Below are 24,762 nucleotides of genomic sequence, written 5' to 3'. Positions count from 1 at the left end.
CAGCAGCTGCTCTCTTTGTGGCAAGCACATGGTGGTGTGTTCCCTGAGGCTTTCGGGAATGGCTGAAGGCAGGTTGCTGCTGTTGCCGTTGTTGCTGCTGAGGGGAGGAAAAGGGAGGAATCTCTAGGGTCCATCCTGCATCTTTGTCTGCTGTCCTTAGTTGGCCAGCTCTTCCTGTCTCAATGTGCCCTTGATTACCACAGCATGGTGTGGATGTAATCAAATCCAAATGCTCTATGGTGCTAAGGCAAACACCCTGTAACAATCCGAATTTGTCACGTCTGTTCTAGGTAAGCTCGTAGCTTCTTCACTTTCATAAGGTAGGGCCTGTGATGGTAGGGCTTCTGATGGTAGGACCTCCAAAAATGGTGGAACGGGAAGGAGAGGAAAGGAGGAAGAGAGGAATGCCAAGTCTAACACCTGTATATGTAGTCTCTGTGAAAAGCTGGCCATGAGCTGAAAATGATGAATGGCACAAGATGGATGTACAGGAATGCTTCTTGTGATAAGTGACTTATTAGTTGTTTTGCTTTGAAATGTAGATTGTAATACAGCCTTTCCTACTAGAGGGGCTCTGCTGGTTAGGGAATACAGTGAGAATGCCAACTGAAGCCCTTCAGTGTTGAGGAGAAGCCTGATTGATACATTTCCATTTTGCAGTCCAGCTTCAAAAAACAAAGGTGGGAAACAAAACATAAGATGATGAGAGTGTTGACAGAAAAACTTATTTACACAGGAATGCAGATAAGCAGGCATTTCTTTATTATGCAGTGCTGGGAAGCTCCTCCAAAGGTGCTTCATTGTTAGTTATAATTTTCAAGGTTTTTATGTACTTCAAACAAAGAACTACATTTGCCAACAAAAGCATGCATAAAATGTCCATCTCGTAATTTGCCCTTTTCCTTGATTGGTTCCTAACTATTATAAATTTTCCAATATCACAGAGATTGGCTAAAAAATTATATCAGTCTCTTTGTTTTACTAACAACTAAGGTAACCTAACAAATACATATACCAGGGTCTTGTCTTAACAGGTCTCAGGGTCTTGTCTTAACAAGTCCTTGTCAGATGTAGTATGTAAGTTTGGTCCTTATGTGATTCAAGTGAACACTTACTTAATAGGTAATCGAACTATTTGCAAGTGCTTAGCTAATTGATTAAAGTATTACCAAGTGCTTACCAAGTGCTTAACTAGTTATTGTGATGTTTTTAGCTAAAATATCCGTGTATCTGCAACAAGAGGATGCTACCACAGCAAAATTCCATATAATCCATAATGCTGTATTTCTGTTAGAACTGAGAAAGATAGAATGGTGAGGGAGTAGAGGAGATGCCACCATGCATGGTGGCAGGGTGAGAAGGCCTCATCTCACTGACCTACAAAACCAATCCTGAAGATACTAATGCAAAAGACACAGTGCTGTATTTACGTCCTATTCTGCTGTACATCATGGTTGAGGCACCAGTACTTTAAAGAGGCTTTTCAGTTTCAAACACCACCTAGAATTAGTTATTTATTTTCTTCTCATGTAAGTGTGTTTCCAACCAAATCCACAAGCATTTATTCTGCTAGTATATATCCAAAAAATGCTAGTTTCATTTCTGAAGTGCGCTCAGGTTGATCTGGCAGACATTAAGTGGGCTACTTTTTCAGACACAGCTGGATTCCCAAACCCCTTTGGTTGCATGTGACCCATTTGGGATGTCTGTACTTGGGTTTTCAAAAAATCGACATCCTTCTGAAAAGATCAGGAAAAGCAAGCTTTCATGGCACAAGAATGAGAAACTGGGAGCATTTGAAAACAATATCCATGTGTAAGATTTTTACACTACTTTTGGCCAGTTCCTCTCTCTCAGAAGCTAAGTTGGGCTGAGAAAAAAAAAGACTTTCACTCTCCCTGGGCTCTGCAGAATGTGGCTCTTGTAGTCTCTTTTTAAGCCTACCTGTACTGCCTGGTTGGTCAGGCAGGTGCAGCATTTACCTAGACATGCTGGTCATTTTTTCATGTAGGTGTGCCTACTTGTAATCAATTAGAAAAGTAGCTCAAGCCTCCAGAGAAATGCAGATGGATGCAGGCCCCAAATGAGTAAGCCATTTATAAATTAATTTGCTCATAATTTTTAGATGTAATTTTTTGAAAACATGAAGTGGATAAAGAGAGAGATTAGGTTAAATTTGAAGTGTATCCATGTATTCCTAAATTATACTCTCCTTGCTACTAGTGAATATAGTCAGTCCATATTAATAGCCATCTGATTCAAGGCAGATTTTTTTTTTCCTGTAGAAATATTTTATCCTTTTCTCTTAGAAAGTCATCATCATTGGGTCAATAACTAAAGACATTTTTATTTTTGACCTCATGAAACCTCTGTCACTAATCTCCCAATACACAACGTGCAGATATTTGACCAGTAACAAATCCTAATCTCTCTTTTGCTTCACCTTGATGTTTTGTGATAGGCCATGACCAGATCCCTTTTGGCGTTTGCCAGCTACACAGCATTACACAGCAGTGCATTTGCATCCTTTTTGCTGCAGTTTGGGCTTCGCAGTAACTCTAGGCCTGGTGGGATGCTCCTAACAGAGGCTGGCCATTCACTCTGCCTCTTTGATGCACTCCTTGCTCGCCAATCAATGAGCTTAACTTTTTGTGATTTGTCCCAGTGAGTTTCAGTAATGCTAATGTCTAGTTTATTCTGTTCAGTGAAAATACTGGATTCCTTGTTATTTTCACCCAGGTTCCTCAAATTAATGTATGAATAGTCAACAAAAATATCTCTGTGTATGATTTGCCACAGAAATATAAAATGTTCATGTAGCTAGTGCTGGTTTGGAGTACTTTGTAGTCTGTCTCCTCTAGCATTATTCAACACCTTTCTAATTATACTCTCAGAAAAGAATACCAGTTAATTGCCTTCCTAACTGTTAGCAGAAATAATCTTATATATGCATTCCTTTCCTAGTGGAAAGGGGGCTAATATCAGAGAAACATATAGTTTTTTCCCAGATCAAAGTACACCAACATAATTTTTTCTTTTCTCTCTTGGACTGGAAACATTTCTGCAGAGGTAACTTATATATTTATCTTTTTTCACTTCTTTTCAAGATGACATGTCTGCTAACAGTGTATTTCTGTGTGATAACAACTAGTTTGTGCTATTTTGTCATTACCAGGCAGCTTTACAGTTATTTATGATTTTTTTTGTATTTATACTCCAGATTTTCTTCACAGGTAGGTATTAGTGTGCCATGTTCCTGCTCTTCATTCACTGTCGTACCCTTCTATGCCACTGAAGGATGTAATTCCCTAATCTAGTTGTTCAAGGAGATTTTATATGCCTGTATGCTGCACAGTATTACAATTTATGGTTCCATATAATGTTTGTGATCTTGCAATCAGTCCTCTGACCTGAGCTTCAGACATGGAATGTCTATTCTGTCCTCCAGAAGTAAAGGGAAGTATAGTACATAGAGCAGGTCACAGATTTTTTCTCTTTGCTCCATCTCTGCTACATGGATCAGGACCATAGGTAAAGGACTATTTGTATTTGTTCTGAAACTTCTCTGTCACTCCTATTTGCCTGTCACTGATAAATACACAAAGGCTTGGTGGGTGCTTGGCTCCAGCTAGTCTTCAAAGAGCTGTTCAATTGCAAGTCCTGGGGCAGAGACCTGAAGTCTCAGCCATGGGTCTGTCACCAGGGCACAAGTCGGCTCCTTTGATCTCACCTAGGTGAGGTTTGAGCCCAGTCAGGAAGTTAAAACCTGTGTTATCCTGGGAGTTTAAAGCCTTATTGGAAGATACATTCTGAGCACCAAGCTCGACAAAACTTTAATGAGACTGATGCAGATGTCGAGATCTGGATTTGCATTACCACACTCTTGCCATTGATATTGGAAAAACGGTGTTATAAGGGCTATACTAAGAGAGAAAAAAGATTAAATTATATACAGGAATGTCAGTAGATGTTTTTACTTAAAAATAATAATGCTTTTACCAAACAAGGAAATTACTTTTTTTAATCATGGGATGTCTGCAGTATTCTTTTATTGGGACTACTCTTTTAAGCAAGGGGAAAGTGTCAACATTCATTCCATATGTGCAGTGGGAAATTCATTATGGATCTTGGTATTTCAAGGTTCACAAGTCTATTTCTTTGATTTATTTTTTATCATAAGAGAGTCAGCCATTATGGGGGAAGGTAGCACTTTTTTACTGAGTCAATAATTATAGTTTGACAAAAGGGCAAATTTTCACGAGAACTTTTGTGTACTCAAAAGGTTATTTCCCAGTTTTGGGGAGTTCAGTTAAGAAAATGTATGAAATAACCTCTTAGTAGTATGATTATAAGTAAATGTCCATCCGACAGACTGCACTTGTTTCCTTTAGTTTAAGTTATATACTTAGTATTTCTTTAAAAATTGAAGTAATGAAGAGTTATGGTAAACTTTATAAATTAAGAGACTATTCTTAGGTTACATGCTTTGAAATGTCCCCTTCCTCTAGACATTGACTTAAATGTGGCAGATGGATTGATCAGTAGAGCAATCCATACTGAATTTGATCAAATATTTAAATTCATGTACATCTACACCCATTTGAACATATGAGCTGTGTTAATCTTTGCTGGCCACTCAGCTGACATTGTAATTATTTCTGGAACATTTCATAGACACAATAGCAATGAAATTATGTTGTAAAAAAAAATTAGCACTAAAACTGGGGTAAAATATTTGGCACAGGAAGATGGGAAAAGTCAACTAATAAGAAGAAAAATGGATATATTTTTCTATAGATCCAAATTCATTCTAAGATGTAGCTAAATTCTATCCAGCTGTAAACTTTTGAAACATCAGTTGCTACTGTATTAAGGATGGGCAGAAAGTTTTGCCATTCCTAGAAAGGTGCATCAAAATGTGACCTGCAGTGACAATGAAAAAAGATCACATTTGAAAGAAGTTGGGTTGACCTCCTTCCTAATTACCCTTTATAAACATGTAACAGAGTAGCAATACTCACTTTTGCTTTATACAAGATACTGTTTTGTTTATAATGGCACTAGAGTTCACCAAGTTAATCCTACACTTTCCATGCTGGGAGATGGCTTCCCAGAAACACCTTTGGAAAATGTCACTGTATCAAGGTTGTCTGCAAATTGATGTGTTGTCTACTAGAGAAAAAGGGTTTGCCTGTCAGAGATGTTAAGGAGCAGATCACTTCCCAGGCAGGAATTGATGACCTGCAGAACTTCGATGTACTGGTAAGGATGGACTGGTTGGCTTTCCTAGAAAGCCAAGTCCACTTGAGTATGTTATTTGGTGTGAGGCAGGAAGGCTAAAAACTGCTCTGAATAAGCTATCTGGGCTACTCAAAGCAAGTTGGTCACAGTAGCAAGGTCTCCTTCCAGAGATGCACATGAAAATATGCATTGGATGGATGGTGTGGTCCTGTTGTGGTTTAGGCCCATCAGGGAACAAAAGACCACGATTAGCCTAAAGTACCAAAGACCTGAGGATTGCCAAAGGGCTTAATTGCCGGTTAAGGTCCAGGACAAAACAGACCAGGCTATTTGGCTTGGGGAAGAAAATAGAAAATAATTTAATGCAACACCAACTAAAGCATAACCGTAAAACCCCCAAACATAACCAAAGTAAAACAACAAAGAGTGGTACGACGATGAAGAGTCTGACCAGCCCTTTACGACCACCTTCTCCCCACTCCTCCCCTCTTCCCAGGCTCAGAGTCCTGATCCCGGTGCTTTTACCTCCTCCCACACTAAATGGCTCAGGGGGGCAGGGAATGGGAGTTTCAGTCAGTCTATTCCTGATAGCTTCTGCCATTTGTCTCTCCTCAGGGCAGGAGGGCTCCACACCAGTCCTCCCTGCAAGTCCGTGGAGTACCTCACACACACGGCAGCCCAGCACGGGCTGCTCCGAACTGCATTTATCCCAAAAGCTGCAGCTCCTCTCTGCCTCTCGTGTGGGTCTGCTCTGTGGCGCGCAGGCTCTCCAGCACGGCCTGTGCCATGGCCGCCTCCCTACACAGTCCCTTGCCCGTCCAGGTGCACTCACACGGAGCTGCTGGTGGCTCTCAGTCCTGCCATGGCCCTGCATGGGTTGCAGAGGTACAGCCTGTGTTCTCACCACGGCTTGCAGAGGGGTCTCTGGTCTGGTGCTCCTCCTTCCTTCCTCCTTCTCTGACTGTGGGGTCCACATGGTCGCCTCCATCTTGTATCACTCTTACACCTCCTACGAGCACTTCAAATTCCCATCCCTAAATAGTGATCGCGGAGGCACCAGATTGGCCCAGTGGGGCCGGAGATGGGTGTGAACTGAGGAGCCAGGGGGAGAGTCCAAAAACTCTTTGCTGGGTCTTCACTGCAACCCTCTCCCCTGTTACCAAGCAAAACCAGCTCCTTGCTAAACCATGATTGGTACTAAGGAAACCTTCTGTTGACTCCTGTCACACATCTCGGGCAGGACCACACATGTGTGTCTATAAAACTTGTTGCTCTTGAGAACAACAAAGGAGAGGGAAAAAAGTTGTATCTACATTATGCTATTGAGTTCTTTGCGGTTATTTTCTTCTCTTTATAACCCTTTAAAAAATTAATTAAAACATTCACTTGTTTCCAAACTTGGCCTGGGTTAAGGTTACTAAAGTGTAGAGATGTATTCTCTGGCTGTTCCTAGGAAAACCAATTTAAACTTGGCGGAGTTGTTTCTGAGAAATGCGTTTATATCTGTTCAAATACAGTTTGTCAGCTAACATCTTTGGTCTATCTGTGCAGAGGAGTTCATCTGGTTCATCTGAGGCTATAAGCAGGACCACAGCGCATGAGCCTGGAACCCAGCCAAGTATTGTCTAGGCCAGCACTTCAGGGGCAAAGTATGACTTTTCATACATTTCTGGCTGGTAGGATACCCAACAGGGAATAAGTGGTCTCCTAACTGGAGTCCTGGCAGCATGCATTAGTAAAATACAAGTAATCTTGAATTCAGAGAAATAAAAAACACTGTGAGGCTGTAAGAGGGCAGTTTCCAGATACAAAGAGACACTTTAATACTGACACTTTCTACGTGCTGTTTCAGTTAGCAACTTTCAATGTTAGGAAGTCCTTTGAAGCATTTTGAGAGGGAGCAAAGATGACTGTGACTCAGAGTCAGCCCATGGTAGCAGTTTTTCTTAGAAAAAAAGAGGATGTTAAGTCCTCTGATCATTTTAATGTGAGCACAGTGGCTTGGTAATTTAAAATTTTGTTCCTCTCTGCCTGTAGGTACTGCCATGTACATCTTTTAACATCTTTATTTATAATCTGAATGAGGGGATAGAGTGCACCCTTAGTAAGTTTGCAGATGATAACAAACTGGGTGGAAGTGTCAATCTGCTTGGGGGTAGGGAAGCTCTAGAGAGAGACCTAGGTAGGCTGGATCAGTGGGCTAAGGCCAATGCCATGAGTTTCAATAAGACCAAGTGCCAGGTCCAGCACTTGGGCCACAACAACCCGCAGCAGTGTTACAGGCTTGGGGAGGAGTGGCTGGAAAGCTGCCAGGCAGAGAAGGGCCTGGGAGTGTGGGTTGACAGCAGCTGAACATGAGCCAGCAGTGTGCCCAGGTGGCCAAGAAGGCCAATGGCATCCTGGCCTGTATCAGGAACAGTGTTGTCAGCAGGAGGAGGGAGGTGATCCTTCCCTTGGACTCGGCTTTGGTGAGGCAGCACCTCAAATTCTGTGTCCAGTTTTGGGCCCTTCTCTACAAGAAGGACATTGAAGTGCTGGAGAGGAGGGCTGCCAAGCTAGCAAATGATTTGGAGCATGTCTCCTGTGGGGAATGGCTGAGGGACCAGAGGCTGTTTAACCTGGAGAAAAGAAGGCTCAGGGGAGACCTTATTGCTCTCTACAACTACCTGAAAGGAAGTTGTAGTGAGGGGTGGTTGGTCTGTTCTCCCTAGTAACAAGCAACAGAAAAAGAGGGAATGGCCTCAAGTTGTGCCAGGGGAGGTTCAGTCTGGATATGAGAAGGAATTTCTTTACTGAAAGGGTTGTCAGGCATTGGAATGGGCTGCCCAGGGAGTCACCGTCCCTGGAGGTGTTTAAAAGATGGTTGGATATTGTACTTAGGGAAACGGTCTAGTGGTTGATAAGGCTGGGACAAAGGCTGGACTTGATGATCTTAAAGGTCTCTTCCACCTGACGTGATTCTTTGTATACCATGAGGTCATACAGGTTCAGAAGAAATTTGAATTGCTACTTTTTCAAATGTAAGACACTTTGACCAATGTTCTTCAAAATGTGAGCCTGATGATTTAGAAAAGAAAACTTTTAGCTTTAACATTTTTTTAACGTTTTGATCAGAGTTTCTGGCCAATTCAGGTACGAAGAAGACTTTCCAAACATGTAACAGGGCTAAACTGCTGCAGAGGTTTATTGGATCTTTCAGTTTCTTACAGTATAGTAACAGATAAGGAAGAAGATGACCCAATGGTGTACTTCTGAACTCTGTGGACTGTGGTGAAAAAGTTAAAAATCCTTCTACCATCACTGTGCTGCATGGTGAAAGAAGAACTCTCAGCAGAGGCAGGACTTAGAACTGTTTTTGACAGAGGCACCTATAGAACAGAGCTAGAGAGAAACTAATGTACAACCTCAGTTTTCTCAGAGGTATTTTTTTACAGCAGCACACAGTTTACAATCTCAAACTACTTTGTAGTTGGTTGTAGTAAACAACCAAGATACATGGTATCAGTATCATGGATACAGTCTCATGTTCTGAGGGTGATACTCAGAACATGTATCTCAGTCTCCTGTAGCCTGAAAGCATCTATCCTGTTCTGTGACCCCCCCTCTGCCAGACATGGCTGCTTGGGCTGACCAGCAAAGCAGTTAGGAGCCTGCTTGCTCTGTGTGTGAACATACTGCCTCTGGCTCTGAACACATGCCCACAGGTCCCCTCTTCTCCCCAGCTAGAGACTGGCACTGGAAATTCTCTACCACCTGGTACCTGGCCTGTTCCTCCCTCATACATACCAATTGCATGGGTACTTGGGAGAGAGAAACTCCAGGAGTTCTGCACCTCCTCTGGTATCCACAAATGCCCAACGTTACTGTAGAATAAAGAGCTAGCTTCTATTGCAGCAGTTGTATAGCTCAGTGCTGCTATATGTCCCAATTATGCAGAGTCAGTGGCTTATTGAAACGTGACACTATGGAGGAAGTGCAAAGCCAACAGAATATAGTATTCAGTAATATAGGAAGCATGATGCATTTTCCTTTACAGGTCAATATAAACCCTACTAATTTTGCATTATTGCTGAGTCTTTTCCAGCTACAGGATACAGAAAAGCTACTGGAGAGGGAACAGAGACCTTTTGGGAAGCCTAAGAAGAGCAATCCTGGAAAAGATACACAGTCATAACTGCAAAGGGAAAGGGACAAAAGTGAAAGAACTACAATGAAATAGAGTCAGTGCAGGGGTAGGGCAGCAAGAGAGACAAATTCTAATTAAAAAAAAAGACATAGAATCATAGAATCACAGAATGGTAGGGATTGGAAGGGACCTTTAGAGATCATCTAGTCCAACCTCCCTGCAGAAGCAGGTCCACCTAGATCAGGTCACACAGAAATGCGACCAGGCAGGTCCTGAAGACCTCAAAGGAAGGAGACTCCACAGCCTCCCTGGGCAGCCTGTGCCAGGGCTCCCTCACCTGAACAGAAAAATATTTTTTTCTTAGGTTTAAATGGAACTTTTTGTGTTCCAGCTTCATCCCATTACCCCTTGTCCTGTTGCTAGACACCATAGAAAAAAGGGATGCCCCAACCTCCTGACATCTACCAGTTATATACTTGTAAATATTATTGAGATCGCCCCTAAAGTCTCCTCTTCTATGGACTAAATAGCCCCAGTTCCTGCAGCTTTTCCTCTGTCCCTCTTGAGCTGGGGAGCCCAGGACTGGACACAGGACTCCAGATGAGGCCAGAGTAGAGGAAGAGCAGAACCTCCCTTGACCTGCTGGCCACACTCTTCTTGATGCATCCCAGGATGCCATTGGCCTTCTTGGCCTTGAGGGTACATTGCTGGCTCATGGTTAGTTTATTGTCGACAAGGACTCCCAGGTCTCTCTCTGCAGAGCTGCTCTCCAGCAAGTCAATCCCCAGCCTGTACTGGTGCATGGGGTTGTTCCTTCCCAGGCACAGGACTCTGCACTTGTCCTTGTTGAACCTCATGAGGTTCCTCTCTGCTCAACTCTCAAGCCGGTTGAGATCCCACTGAATGGTAGCACAGCCTTCTGGGGAATCCACAGCCAGTCCTCTCAGTTTGGTGTCGTCAACTTGCTGAGGGCACACTCTGTCCCCTCATCCAGGTTGTTGATGAAGTTGTAGAGCCATAATGCAGACACATGAAGAGCCATAAAAGAGGTGAGAATCTGAAGAAGGAAGGACAAAGAAAGGACAAAGTCAGAAAGCTAGATGAGCAAAATGGAGACTGGAGTTTAGACATAAAAGGGGAAAAGAAGGAATTTAGGCTAGAGTAAAAAAAGCCAGTTAAGAGCATTTCAAAGACTATTAGCTATGTGTCTTGCAACTCCAGTTCCAACTCTGAAGTCTAGTGTATGTTGGCTTGATACAATCTGACCAAGATTTAACTTTTTGAGTGGGATCATTTACCAAATGTCTGTCTTCTTTTGTTCATTTCTCAACCCCATGTAGACCACTTTTGTAAAATAATTACACTTTCTCTGATAAGTGCAGTTGTGAGAGCACATCCTTCGATTTTGTACCATTTTTTCATGTAGATGCATCCTTTTGTTCTGCTCATGCTCTCAGCCCCTGTGAACTCTTTGAACTCCCTGCAGCAGTGGAGCAGTGAGTTTTTTTAAGTACTTAGTGTAGTGTCTGGTTAAGTTACTCTGGCACACATTTCATGCTTTTGGCAGACACCAACAGTTTAGCAATAGGAACAAAGTGATCTGTCTTCATAAATATCAAGTGTTTATTTCTGGAGAAGAAGAGAGTGAGATACCTTGCTGAAATATATGCTTTGGCTGGCTAAGACTGACACACCATTGTTTAGATAAAACAACAAACATTCTCATAGTCTTTAAGTACTGTTGCACTTACCTCTACTACTATCAAACACTAAAGGTAATCATCGAGTACTGTGAGATCTGCATGTTTGTCATCACCACAACCCATCTAGTCATGTTGACCCTTGTCTGAACTCAAATCATACACGTACAAATCCGAACCAAATTTAGTTAGGATTTCAACTAAGATAGCTGTCCTGGCATACAGCTCAGTCTGCAGCCTAGAAAAAAGGTTTCAGTCGTGATATTTTTTTTTACACAGGTAATTCCAGATCTTGTCCTGCACAATGGCTTCTTATCAGAGCCTCTGTCTTACCAAGGTGGCTCCAAGTTCCCATTGCTAGACGGTTCCTGGTCTTCAGGTTTTCTTCTCTTTCCTGGTGGGCTTTTGGCTGGCCTGTCCTTAACAATTGCTGTTAATGGAGATTACTCCAGCCCTTCAGCTTGTCTGTCCCGGTGCTTCTTGGTCCTTCCCTAATATCTAAGCTGCACATTGTATACAGCTGTTTAGGCCTGTTAATTCTCATTGTGCTCATGGTAGACAAGGAGAATATTTTACTCCTTGTTTCTTTGCAGCAATTTTGTATGCAATTATACATTATAATATCTTCCACTGGTTTTCTCTTAGTTAGCTTAAACAACCTTAATTCCTTCAGTCTTTCTACATGTCACATTTCCTAGACCACAGGTTTTTTTCTCTGGGCTGCTTCCATTCTGTCCTTGTCTTTTATGAATTGCAGAGTTCAGCTCAACATGTATATTTTAAGTTTAAAGATTACTTCAGATGTCTCTAACAGCACTCCTGTTCCCACATTCCATTTTAACATTTGCCTTTTTCACAAGAGTCCAACATCATCAGCTCATGCTGTTTGCTACCTGCCAGCACTCCCTCTACTGTCCAGCCTGTTATCCAGCTTGTCTTTCATATTTGGTCAGTCTTACCCAAATGTAGTACTTTGCCATTGTCTTTATTGGATAAAATCTACTGTATTAAAACTATGAAACCAATATTTCAAGATTATTGTAAACTATAGAACTCACTCTTGCTTTGCTCAGCATCTTCCAGAGCTGTGCCAGCCACAAAAATTAGGACTATTACTTCTTTTGCCCAGAGGCATATCATTCACGAAAGAGACCCTGAGTAGTAGAAGAAAAGCCTTTTGCAGGACCTTTCTCAAAATAATATTCTAGTTTGATAGCGAACAATTGTTAACTATGCCTTGATATAATTTATCCATCAATTTTACAACCACTTAAAATAATATCCTCTACACCAGGAGACACCAAGTTAAAGATTGACATGTGAGACAGTGTAAAAAATCTTACTGAGGTCAAGACATGAGACACCTTATGCTGCTACTATCCCTCCCCTACAATATATCCAATTTATGTCAATTTCTTCACTCAACAAATCTATTTAAAGAAAACAGAATTACCTAAGTTAAATATAGAAATGAGTCCTGCCTCCTGCTGCTGTAGTTACAAGGCTGTTACGAGTATTAGTGTTTGGCTTTTTAGACAAAAGGTCCACCATGCTGTACATCCTGGACTCCAGTATTTGGTTGTGTAGTGTCTGAGGACAAACTGTGGATCTATATGGGATGGTACTGATTTGAACACAGATCTGTACAGAGGACATAATACCTTTGCTCTCTTAGCCTCACTTCACCTTCTTTGGCTATGAAAGAACAAAATACTTTTAAAACAAATCCTCATCTTTTCAATGATTTTGCCCAGTTTGGCAGCCAATGGTGAAAAGATACTAACTGCTGTTTCTAGGCTCTTCCTTCAGTTGTGTTTTATTATGGGCATTCATTCAATTTTCCCCAATGTTTAGTTCAGCTCTCATTGAGATCTCCTTTCCACATTACAAAGGGAAAGAAAGAAACAAGTGGTTAGCTCATAGAAAATATAAATAAAATAATATTTCTATGATTTCGTAATTAAGGGTATTTCAAACCTATTTGGTGTTTGTAGACCAAAACACAAACATTTGAGAAACAAATATACCCATATAAATGCATACTTACTGATAAATATGCATACTTACTTGCTGATGCAACTGATTAATGCACCAAATCCAACAATTCTGTTCTTGATTTCTCTTGAGAAAATGAATAATAATTTAAGTATAAGGTTTTGTTCCTGTACCTGCTAAAGCCAGTCAAAAAGATCAATGCTTTTCATGATTCAGTGATTGTTTTACCAGTGCCAAGGAAGAACTCTCCTTTGTTGCTTCTAACTGGACGCTGGTAATTGCTGGGAGATACTGGATTTTTCCAGTGACAGTTTCGGAAACAATGGAAAAAGAACAGCAGAAGTAAGGAAGTAATTTATAAGCAAACTTGCAAAACACATTTGAAACCTGCCTGTTGTTGTAGTAAACTTAACAAGAGCAAAACTTTTTGCCCTTGAGCCAAGCCTGCCTATATTAAACCCAAATATCCATTCTTAGGACCTGCTCCTCCCTTTTTCTTTCTTTTTTTTCCCCCAAGTACTTGTATTCTATTAAGTGTAGCACATCTAATAATTTCTAGTGAAATTAGTAACATGAAGAGGATTCAGTTTCACCCTAAAACTACATTTGTCCTTCTTACTTTTTTAACTATATAGCATGCCTAAAATTTGATTACTAATCAATGCAGCACTACTAAATAGTGCTAGATGGTCAGAATGACTGACTTCAGGTGTTTATAGTGTTGCATCTAAGTGTTATGTAGCTTGGATTCCTTAAATTTACCCGAAGTCAAATGCATCACGGGTTTCTTTCACAGTAATATAGAAGCAGCATTTTATTTCCAGCCATTCACATCAGATACATATGCTTTTGAAAATATTTGTATATTTTTTCCTATAATCCCACTGTGTTCAAATGCAATGGTAAGTAACTGAGGTTTTCTGACCCAGTACCAAGGATTCAACCTAAAGTCTGTATTTAACTGTGCAGCTGGAAGTCGAGCACAATTGCTGGATCATTCGAAAGAAAGTGCAGCAATGGTGTTCACTTGTCCAGGGTAGTTGCTGCCTCCTGCCTCTTAAATTTATCTCCATAAATATTAAAAGGAATACGCATTCCGCACCTTTAGATTTTTTTCTTCTCTTTCTTAAAGGACCTGCTTTCATCTGTAACTTGTGGTTGTCCCGTTTCTTCCCCCTGTCCTACCAAGCTCTTTAATTCAATGTTGTTTCTATATTACATTTAACAGAAATTTATTTTCATTGCACTTAAATTTACTTCCTTTCAGTATCAAAAAAATTCTTGGTCACAGAAATTCATCTTTCCCAAATAAATTATTTTCTAATACTGCATGCTATTTTTTTAATCTCTAATGTGTCTGTTCCTATTGATTTCTAGTCCAAATTCAGCAGCCTCAATGGTTGCTTCAATATGGCATTCTGCTCCACACCTGTTCTTAATTTACCTCTGAATCCTTCATATCAGGGAAGTCTTTTCAGGTCTGACTGGTCTGTAGTCAGTATAACACAAATCACATAGATTTGTTTATCACCTGCAGTATAGCTATTGGTACAAATTAAGAAAACCAAAAGCATCCCCCTAAGAAGGGAGATGCAGCAAAGAGTACAGAGAGGGGCCAAAGAATGATGGAGAAACACGTAACAGTGTCAAACAAAATCACAAAGGTTGGAAGGGACCTCGATAGATCATCTAGTCCAACCCACCTGCCAGATTAGGATCACCTAGAGTAGGTCACACAGGAACTTGTCCAGGTGGGTTTTGAATGTCCCCAGAGAAGGAGACTCCACAAGCCATCTGGACAGTTCATTCCAGTGCTCCATCACCCTCACAGTGAAGAAATTCTTCCTTATATTTCTTTGGAACCTCTTATGTTCCAGCTTGTATCCGTTGCCCCTTGTCCTATCATTGGACGTCATTGAGAACAGCCTGGCTCCATCCTCCTGACACCTGCCCTTTATGTATTTCTAACCATTAATGAGATCACTCCTCAGTCTCCTCTTCTCCAAGCTAAAGAGCCCCAGCTGTCTCAGCTTTTCATCATAAGGGAGATGCTCCATTCCCTTCGTCATCTTGGTGGCCCTGCACTGAACTGTCTTCAGCAGCTCCCTGTCCTTCTTGAACTGAGGGGCCCAGAACTGGATACAATATTCCAGATATGGTTTCACGAGGGCAGAGTAGAGGGGGAGGAGAATCTCCTCCCTTTCCCCTCTACTACCCTCTAACAGTTCATTCCTCAACCTGTACTGGTACATGGGTTTATGCTTTCCCAGATGCAAGATTCTACACTTGTCCTTGTTGAATTTCATCAGATTTCTCTCTGCCCAACCCTCCAGCCTGTCCAGATCTTGCTGAATGGAAGCACAGCCTTCTGGTGTGTCAGCCAGTGTCCCCAGTTTAGTATCGTCAACAAACTTGCTGTCAGTAGCCTGTGTTCCCTCATCAAGGTCATTAATGAATATATTGAACAGTACCGGTCCCAGCACTGACCCCTGAGGGACTCCACTAGATACAGGCCTCCAACTAGACCCTGCCCCATTGATCACAACTCTCTGCCTTTTTCCCTTCAACCAGTTAACAATCCACATCACTACCTGCTCAGACCACACTTTCCCAATTTTGTCACGAGGATTCTGTGGGAGACAGTGTCAAATGATTTACTGAAATCAGGATAAACCACATTCACTTCACTACCACCATATATCCACCGTCAGGTTGGTCAAACATTACTTCCCTTTGGTAAAACCATGTTGACTGCTCCTAGTGACCCTCCTGTCCTTAATATATCTGGAGACAACACCCAGAATGAGTTGTTTCATCATCTTTCCGTGGGTGGAGGTGAGGCTCACCAGTCTATAGTTGCCTGAGCTCTTTGTCTTGCCCTTTTTGAAGACTGGGGTGACATTTCCTCCAGTCCTCAGGAAACAGAGACTGGGTGAAAAGAGACTGGGTGAGTCAAAGGGTAAAAACTAAACGCAGAGCAGCAAAGGTGATATTGGAGCTGTGTGCCCACCGCAGTACCCACCCCTTCCTGAAAATATCCAAAGAGCAATCAGACAGAGACAGGACAGGGAAAGGAAATCAGGCATGTCCCCACTGGGATGGCTTACATCAGCCTTCCCTCTCTGGGTGCCCTGGACAGCCATCAACACCAGGGATATAGAGGGAAGGAGCTGGGGAGGACGTCCTTTGACCTAGAGAGGCCTTTGACTGAGGAGGTACCAATAAAGTGGTGAGAAGTGCAGGCAGCACCTCAGCAAAAGAGTTTCAGGGGTGAGAGAAGGGGCTGTGACATGCACTTTCAATGTAGCAGGATGTCTTTTCCTTGCAGGGGGTGCATGCCTCACCTGCCTGCCATGGAGTCAGCTCAGCATACCCATGGGCTCTGAGGGCCCTGAAGGCATTGCTCCTGCATGAGCCTGGCTGCCTGGCCTCACTAGGATCACCAGCCCTCCCCACCTTTTGTACATCTGGATGAGACATGTGAGGAACTGGAGTGTGTTAAGCTCAGACCTTGTGGAAACTGTTTTCAGGCACCATTCAGCACATTGGTACATCCTCACCATGGATGCAGGGCAGGCCCTGCCCCTATCCTCCAAGATGGATAGTGTCACAGGCGATGGTCCAGAGCATTCAGACAGTGCCCCAGCATGTGGGACAGCTGAGTCATGGCCAGCAGCCTCCTTCAAAGGGAAAGGCACTGTGTCAGCCCTGCTTGCCTTTGCAGTATCTCTGATTCCTGGCCTCTAGTTCATTCCATTTAGGCCCAGGAGAGGTCCAGGTGGCAGAGGGCTAGATGGGCAGAGCCAGCAGTCTTGACCCAGTTATTCCAGGTGTAAAACAGATCATAAGTGCTGGAAATGCCTTAAGTTTCCAAACTGGAGAACATGAGTCTGACCTATTGCATCTGGGCTTCAGAGAGAAGAAGACATAGCAGCAGCATAAATTTCTTAAATTCACAAACTTTTGGAGGAGTATCAATAGCCCACTCATTGGATTACGGTAACACTTGTGAAAAGATTTCCACCTTCTGTGGAAAGAATAGTAAATCTATGGTTTCCCCCAGTTTGGGTGAGGGGCTCTGGAATTTTCAAGGAGTTGGACTGATACCTTTAAGGTGAAATTTGATGCACTGTCAAATTATTTTTTCTTCAAAACCTGTGCTTTTGGGAAACAAATTATGGAAAAGGAGATGAATAATTTATTATTAACTCATTTAAAAGAAGCCATTGGCAATTGCTTAGTCAGATACAGTGCCTTTGGCCAGTAAAGATAATAAAGGATTAGTCATCAATACTGTACTGAAAGAAAAAGGTCAAATTTGTCATTGGTTTAAATCCAAAAGGATGGTTTTTGTTCTGTTATTCTAAAATGGGAGCTGTCAGTGTCCCTTTGATTCTCACACTGCAAAATAGTTCCAGCAGAGATGCAGACTCTTCCATGGAATATTTGAATCTATGAAATGTCCCCACTTTATCTGCATTGCTTTTTCAAAACCCATCAGGAATAGTTTGTGCACCCTCCAGTAGCTATGTAGTACAAGGTGACAAGTGCTGCATTAAAACAAAGACTCAGGGCATTGTTCGGATACAGAGAACTCAATCTGCCTTCTTGATTTACAGATCCAAGGAGATTCCTTGGAGAAGTTGCTCCATAGTAAAGATTCTTGGATGAAATACTGACTTGGATTTTCAAAAGTGTTACAAGGAGGGATTTTAGCAATGCCAGGATTTCACTCCTCCAACAACAAAAGCAGTTGATGCCTTCTGGCTTCCTTGTGATTGTATTTATACTTTTCTTGCAGTTTATCTTTGTAGTGCATCCACGGTAGATAGGTCTATGGATAATTTTTGCCTTCCTGTTACTGCAGGACAAGTCACCTTTCAAGGGCCTATAACCTTTGTCCTGCAACAGCAGCACTGGGAAGAACCACAGCGACAATGAGCTTTGCTGGGAGCTAAGAAATGTCAGCTTGTGCTTGACACTTCTGTTTGCATCAGCTGTGAAAACAAAGAGACTTTCAAATGTAACTGGTTTTGATAAAGGATAAAGCAGCACAAGACCCACTTCCAGTCTGCTGTATAAATTCTCCCTCTAAACTCACTCTATGTTGATTGATATCCTTCTCTCTTCTAACAACCTGCTTTCTCTGAGTTTACATTTATAAGTTTCCCACTTTTTCCTCATAGCTGTTCAGGTCCAATTTGGCACTATTACTTCAACAGGAAGGTCAGAATGCTAGCTGGTCTCACCTACTCATAACTCCGGCATCCCATTCCTGAAGGGCAAAACCAATAATTATCCAAAGAGTATTCCTTTCCATACCATAACAAATACGACATATTTTCCATACCTCTTGGGTTTCACTATTTAGAACTATTTAGAACTTCTGCATCACACCTATCTTAATTGCTGGAAATCTGGCTTACCTGGCTTTGGAAAGCAGTGAATACATTAACATGTTGCTTGTACTCTGCTTACCAACTTTCAGACACACTCAGTATCATTTAATCTAGATTTATAATGTTATAACAATTTATGCCTCAGCTTGCTGAAGTTGATATTGGCAACCTGGGATGTGGATTGCTTATCAACAGTGCTTATATACTGGTATGATGAGCACCATCCAAAGCCCAAGAGAGCAAGAAAGAAATTAAGAGTGTAGATTTTACCACACACAAAATTTAATTGGCCAAGTAAGTGAAAATCTAACAAATATGAATGTAACTTCTCCATTTCACTCTCCCAAGGATGATATAGATTGTCCAAAGTGTCAAGAGGGATATATCCACCAAAGATTTGTGAAAATTAAGCTATACAAGCACATATTATTTTCTCCTACACATGTGAATGCTAGTGCTAGCACAGCTTTTGTCTAAGGAAGCCCTAGGTGCTGAAATCTTGGTGTTTAGTGTACCAAACTTAGAGTTTTAGCTCTTGTTTTAAAGAGATGTTTGAAAGCATGGAGAAGAGGCAGGGACTGGAAGAAAAGCAGCTCCTCCAAACAGCCAACTACATTTCTCTGCCTCTGTGACAAAGTGACTACGTAGAGCAGGACAGAACTGCTATGTGTGGGAGATTAGCGGAGGTCTCTGAGTGGAGTGGGAGAAGCTGGGAAAGAGGATTATACCTCAGGCTTTATACTGCAAGGAATGAGAGAGTCAGAGGGGTCTAAACACTGCCTTCAACTCTATCTGCCACCAAGACCTCAGGGATTGGTCCTTGTAGTGAGACCAGAAACATCTTCTCCATGACAAAGCTCCTCCACGGTGTTTGTGGCACAGGAAGACTCACTTGGGGAATCAATATTGGAATTGGCACTGCCCTGCCAATTGATTTGAACATAGGCATACCCATGTGCCTTCTTTACTTGTCTCTCTGCAGCATTGCAGCAAAGGGCAGCCAAGGTCTTAAAACAGAAATGCTGTTTGTGGACACGAGTTTCATTTTACCAACAAGGAAGAGGGAAGGCAGAGAGATGTTCCCAAGTGAGTCAGGATGAGATTTCTAGCTTCCCACCTTGTGTTCAGTCCTGAAAGACCAGAAAAATGTATGTGCCTGCAGTATTTCTTGTTCCCATTAGTTGCTGATCTTACTTGTTACAGTTGTTTTCTATTTAAAAAATAAAATATTGATTTTTTTAATATATTTTGTGTTTTGTTAGAGTGGCTTTTTTTCCTACATCAGAGAAATTGCAAATACAATATTATCATGAGTAATGTGTTGACTTTGTTTTCTTATCTACTTTAGGACATTTATTTACCCCTTCTTCACTAGAGGCAGACCTTTCCCACTGCAGTTATTTTTCTTTGGCACGTTATTCTGTATCTATAATGGCTTTCTCCAGGGGTACTACCTGATTTACTGCGCTGAATATCCAAGCGATTGGTGCACCGACATCAGATTTACATCAGGTAATTACAGCTGCAGGATTCCCCAGATCTAATCTCCAAAAAATTTGTTAGCATTTTGAATTATGTCCTAATCTCCACTGAACTTGTGAATCACATCAGTTGTGATGGAAATCAGCATAAAACCTGCCTACTGGTCTCGATAAAACAAATAAATGTGCAGTGACCTTTTTTTTTGCTAGGCAGCCACCTTTGAAGGCACGCAATGCTATGTGTTAGTCTCAAATCATCAACCTTATTTTACAGACACGATTCCAGAGCCTCCTGCTGCCATGAGCTGTGGAGATGCAATCGCAGGCCTCAGCTGAATGGGGATGTACCCTTGCTCAGCCAGAAGTGTCCACCCAGCAGTGGCCATGTGCAAGCACAAACTGGAGCTTTCTCATCCCTATCACTTCATGCAGCTATTGTGACTGAGAGAGAAAAGAAGGCCAAAACTCTGGCAGAAATGAGGCTTTAGAGACAAATGGCTCTTTTTTGTCATGTAAGGCACATGAGATGATTAGAGATCACACACAGCCTGCTTGTATGTTAATATGGTTCTTTTATATTCTGTAACTTACTGGCCTGGCTGAATTTCACCCTGCAAAATCCCAAAGAGAATAACTGAGCAGGAGCAGCTAGGTGGCATTACAAATGTAGTGTTGCACAGAGGATGTTTTATAAATGCACACATGGAAATGAAGATTGTCATGGAGGTCTGCGGAAATATTTGGACAAATACAAGATAACCAAGGAACTTTCTGTACCTCTCTTCAGGCTGTGGACGCAAGCTCAGTCTTTTCAGACAGCATCATGTATTAAAAATCCTGGACATTGTTTAGCAAGAGCTCCCATAACTAACAAAGCAAACACACATCACATAATTTACATGATAAATAAAATACATATTTAATGAAACAAGAAAAGGTGATCAGCATTAGCAGTACTTGAAATATTAAATAAAAATGGTATATTCTTCCTCTGAAGACCCTTATCAACTTTCTGCTATTACTGGCTGGCAAGTGTTCAGGTTTTACCAGCACTTGTTCTTTTTTCTATACTTCATAGCATACACCACCTTTATTTCTTTCCTTGCTTGTCACAGGTGGCTTTCTTGGTGTCTAATGTGGTATGAAATGTAGGGCATGTCACCTGCAGAGTCTCTCAATCAAGTACCTCCAGTTTTTCAGCTAAATGAAGTATGATCAATGAATTATTCTGGACAGAAGCAGTCAGCATCCATCAGCGACTAATGGCTCCATGTGCATGCCCATTGCTCTGTCCAGGCAGCCTCGATGTCAGTGGACTGAGATGCACCTTCCCAGCTGAATAAGCTGAATGTGCTGAATAAGTTTGTGTTGTCTGTCCTCCTTTTTCCCAGTTGTAAAATGAGAGTAATGGTACTTGCCTATAGCTTAGTGGTTACTCTGCAGTAATGTCCACAGCCATGGCTCCTGCCATCAGCTAGAAGTGCCAGTTGGGTACTTTGTCCCTCACCTTGAGTGTCAATAAAAGGTGACTATGAACAGTTGGGAAGTTCAGATTTTTCTATCATTAGCTGAAAATTGCTCTAGTTTCAGCAACAAAACAGTGTGCTCAAAATGGTCATCGTTCTGTCCAGAGCTGCTCTGCATACTAAAGCTATGCAATGCAGGTGATCTTAGAGGACTGTTATCCTACAACTGGCAGGGGTATAGGGTTATTTGTCACCAGTCATCTATACTTCACCTGTTCAGTAGCCTTCTCAATAGTAGTGCATCTTTTGACTTGAAAAAGAATCCACTCACCTTACGTTAGGTCTCCTATCTTCCTGCTCCAAACATAAACCTCATGTATGTGCTTGAGGAGGGATAATTAGTCAGAGCTGTCTTTCTAATTTATTTCGTCTTTGTTTCTTAGGCCTCCTCTTATTTCTGCTGGGAATGGGAATCAACATTCACAGTGATCTCCTCCTGCGCCAGCTGAGGAAACCCGGGGAAGTCACTTACAAGATTCCTCAAGGTATATTCTTAACCCCCACTTCCTTGAAGAAAGTAGGGCAGCAGGACAGATAATGTTTTCTGACTGAATTCACAGCAAAGTGACAACAGCAGAGGTGCCAGTATTGCACAGGTACTCAGCTCAGGTGTCTCTCTGAGCTGCAGGGACTGGCATGAGCTGTCTGCAGACAATCCACAAGAAGCAAAAAGAGTATCTGGAAAACATGAGTGATGAGGAGATTTTTTAGGAAATCAGCTGGATAATTTACAGAAGATTGAAGTGGTACATAGGAACAGGATTTTAACCTTGTAAAAGGCATCTGCAGAGAAGAAAATATTCTCGATGCCCAAGAAGAAAATATTCTCAGTGCCCAAGAAGAAGCAGTGGACTTCTTACATCCCAAAAGGGAGATTCAAAGTGTAAACTATAGGGGAAAATACAACACCAAAGATGCAAGGTGTAGAATTTCATTTCTATCTCCTTCAAGGTGAGGCTTGGTGAGCAAGAGTGGCTGTGGCCCAGGCCAGTGAACCAGGAAATGTCTAGCTCTGTAGAGCAACGTAGATGAGGATCCAGGATTTTCCTGGGTTTGGTGCTGACTCCTTCTGCTGGCATTTTATGGACGGTAATATCTCTTCCCCAGAGTTTCTCACCTCCAATACTTACCTGCCCTTTGTAGAGTGTGATTACCTAAGATGCAAAACTGAGATCCATGTTTCACATTCCCCAAAGATAGTGGAGTTTCAAAATATTTTTTAAGGTCTGAAGAAAACTGACTAATGTCAGCAATTTTAATTTAACTCTAATAGTAGGCTTTCTTAAGTCCTTTTCCAAATAAAAAAAAGTGTGAAAGTGCTGGAAGCCTCTGGGTTAGGATCACCTTTGATTCTTGTACAAGAGTCTTGTTATAAGATTCTCCACTGGCATGGCTCCTCTGGCTTCAGAGCAGTGGGCTTAGGTTACTGCTATGGACTCTGAATAAGAAACGTTGTATATTCTGCTGCTGACTTTATGGGAAAAGACTTTTCATGTGCGTGAGTTCTCTGTAAAAATTGCATCTTTTTTCTGTTGATGTAGGAGGACTGTTCACCTATGTTTCGGGAGCCAACTACTTTGGAGAAATTGTGGAATGGTTTGGTTTTGCCATCGCAACCTGGTCCCTACCAGCCTTTGCCTTTGCCTTTTTTACTCTCTGCTGCATTGGACCACGTGCTTATCACCATCACAGGTATCAAACTGTTTCTTGCTGTATACTGTTGCTTGCTCTTGGAATGTAGTGTGCAAAATGCCAGGGAGGGGCAGAGGAACAGGGCTAGGATTCAAGATAAAGTTGAAATGTAATGCTAAGAAGTGTATTGGCTCATTTGTGACTGGGTGAAAGTAAAGCAGTCAGCTGAAGTCCCTGCTGAGTCAAGTGGGCCTGATAGTCATTTAATCCAACATGAGTTACATCACTGCTTCCACCTCAGTAAAGCCTCTTTTTACTGAGTCTTGTAAATGTGAACCTTTCCTAAGGATTCCCTTGCAAACCTCTACAGTCCTCTGCAGTAGATGTGTTCCCCTGCTCTGAATTCCTGAAGTTTCTGCTTGAGGTCTGTTAGAACCTTAACACCTTTATCCACTTTCTCATAACTAAATAACCTGGTGTAAATAGTTTGGAAACGCTCTTTTTTGCAGAATAACACACATAGGTTACAAAGCCTAGCAGTTTGAAGGAGTTTTAAACTCAGATGAGCTGTTATCAAAACTGTGCGGTTTGCTTGGATGTATGCAGGTTCACTCTCTTGCTTATTTTCTTTCAGGTACTATCTCAAGACATTTATGGACTATCCAAAATCAAGGAAAGCCTTGATTCCTTTTGTTTTTTAATTATTGAAATATGGACTCTGTGTTTTGTTTTTATAGGGCTTTTTTCCATTCCTAGTTTTAATGTTAGCTATGACTATAATTAAATGTACAAATCATAACCTGAGGTTGTAACAGATGAGAAGGTAATTTTGAAATGAAGTTCATGTTTTTTATTTGCAGGGGAAATTGCAGATAGTTGTAGGCAAAAAGACTCAACGTGTGTTCTTGTCAGTGGATTTCTACCTGTGGGAAATTAATATGTAACTGCACTGATATCAGAGGAAAAGCACTGTCCAAAAATTGATGCACAAAAGTAGAAAGTAAGCCTATGACTTCAGAGAAAGTCTTCAGCACCCACTCCATTTTGTAGCATTTCTGCAGCTGCTTCTTCCTGCCTCCATGATGTAGCATAGGTGCCCTTGCTCTGATGGCACTGCCTTAGGTGTTGACAGACTTTAAAGGGGACTAAGAGGACTCCTTTGCCAGGAAAATAACTCAGTCCATTATTTTTTGTCTAAAAGCCAGCATAGCTCCCAGAATCATAATGCAACAAGAGAATACTTGTGCTGGCACAGGGCTTGGAGCAGCGTGCCACAACACAGAGGCAATGTGAAGTACATGGAGATGGAAGTATCTTAAGCTGGCACTCACAAGCACAATGTCTGTATTCCTTCACCTCCTCTATGTTAGATGATTCATCTTCTGCCATCAGGGTTTTTTAAAAAATGTGCTTTGTTAAAGCAATTGCAGCTCCTTTGGGATTTTTTTTTCTTTTGCAAAAGCAGAGCTCTTTTCAGAATAAAAATTTGTCCACTCGAAATCTCTCAATTGTTATTCCTTAAAAGTCCTGAGATGGTGATGTATGACAAAAATGAAAGCAAGTAAAAAGTTCTGAGTTGAAGAAAATGTTCTCCAACACTGGCAGTACATTTTGTCTGTGGAGAACATTTTCAGGTACTCACAGTAGGAAATGATACAGAGA

General features: G+C 41.7%; 1 protein-coding gene across 1 annotated transcript in view; it reads left to right on the top strand.

The window, feature by feature from the left end:
* SRD5A2 (steroid 5 alpha-reductase 2) overlaps positions 1–23,801 on the top strand; it is a 28,939-nt gene extending 5,138 nt beyond the window's left edge. Inside the window, exons 2-5 of the mRNA XM_061990551.1 lie at positions 19,810–19,973; positions 21,852–21,953; positions 23,010–23,160; positions 23,735–23,801. Of these exons, the coding sequence (XP_061846535.1) occupies positions 19,810–19,973; positions 21,852–21,953; positions 23,010–23,160; positions 23,735–23,801 (484 nt within the window). The remainder of the gene's footprint in view (positions 1–19,809; positions 19,974–21,851; positions 21,954–23,009; positions 23,161–23,734) is intronic.
* The last annotated feature ends 961 nt before the right edge of the window (positions 23,802–24,762 follow it).

The sequence above is a fragment of the Colius striatus genome, chromosome 2 (assembly GCF_028858725.1).
Source record: "Colius striatus isolate bColStr4 chromosome 2, bColStr4.1.hap1, whole genome shotgun sequence".
NCBI classification, from domain to species: Eukaryota; Metazoa; Chordata; class Aves; order Coliiformes; family Coliidae; genus Colius; species Colius striatus.
Note: the sequence above shows the minus strand (reverse complement) of the source record. Positions and strands in the feature narration are given on the sequence as shown.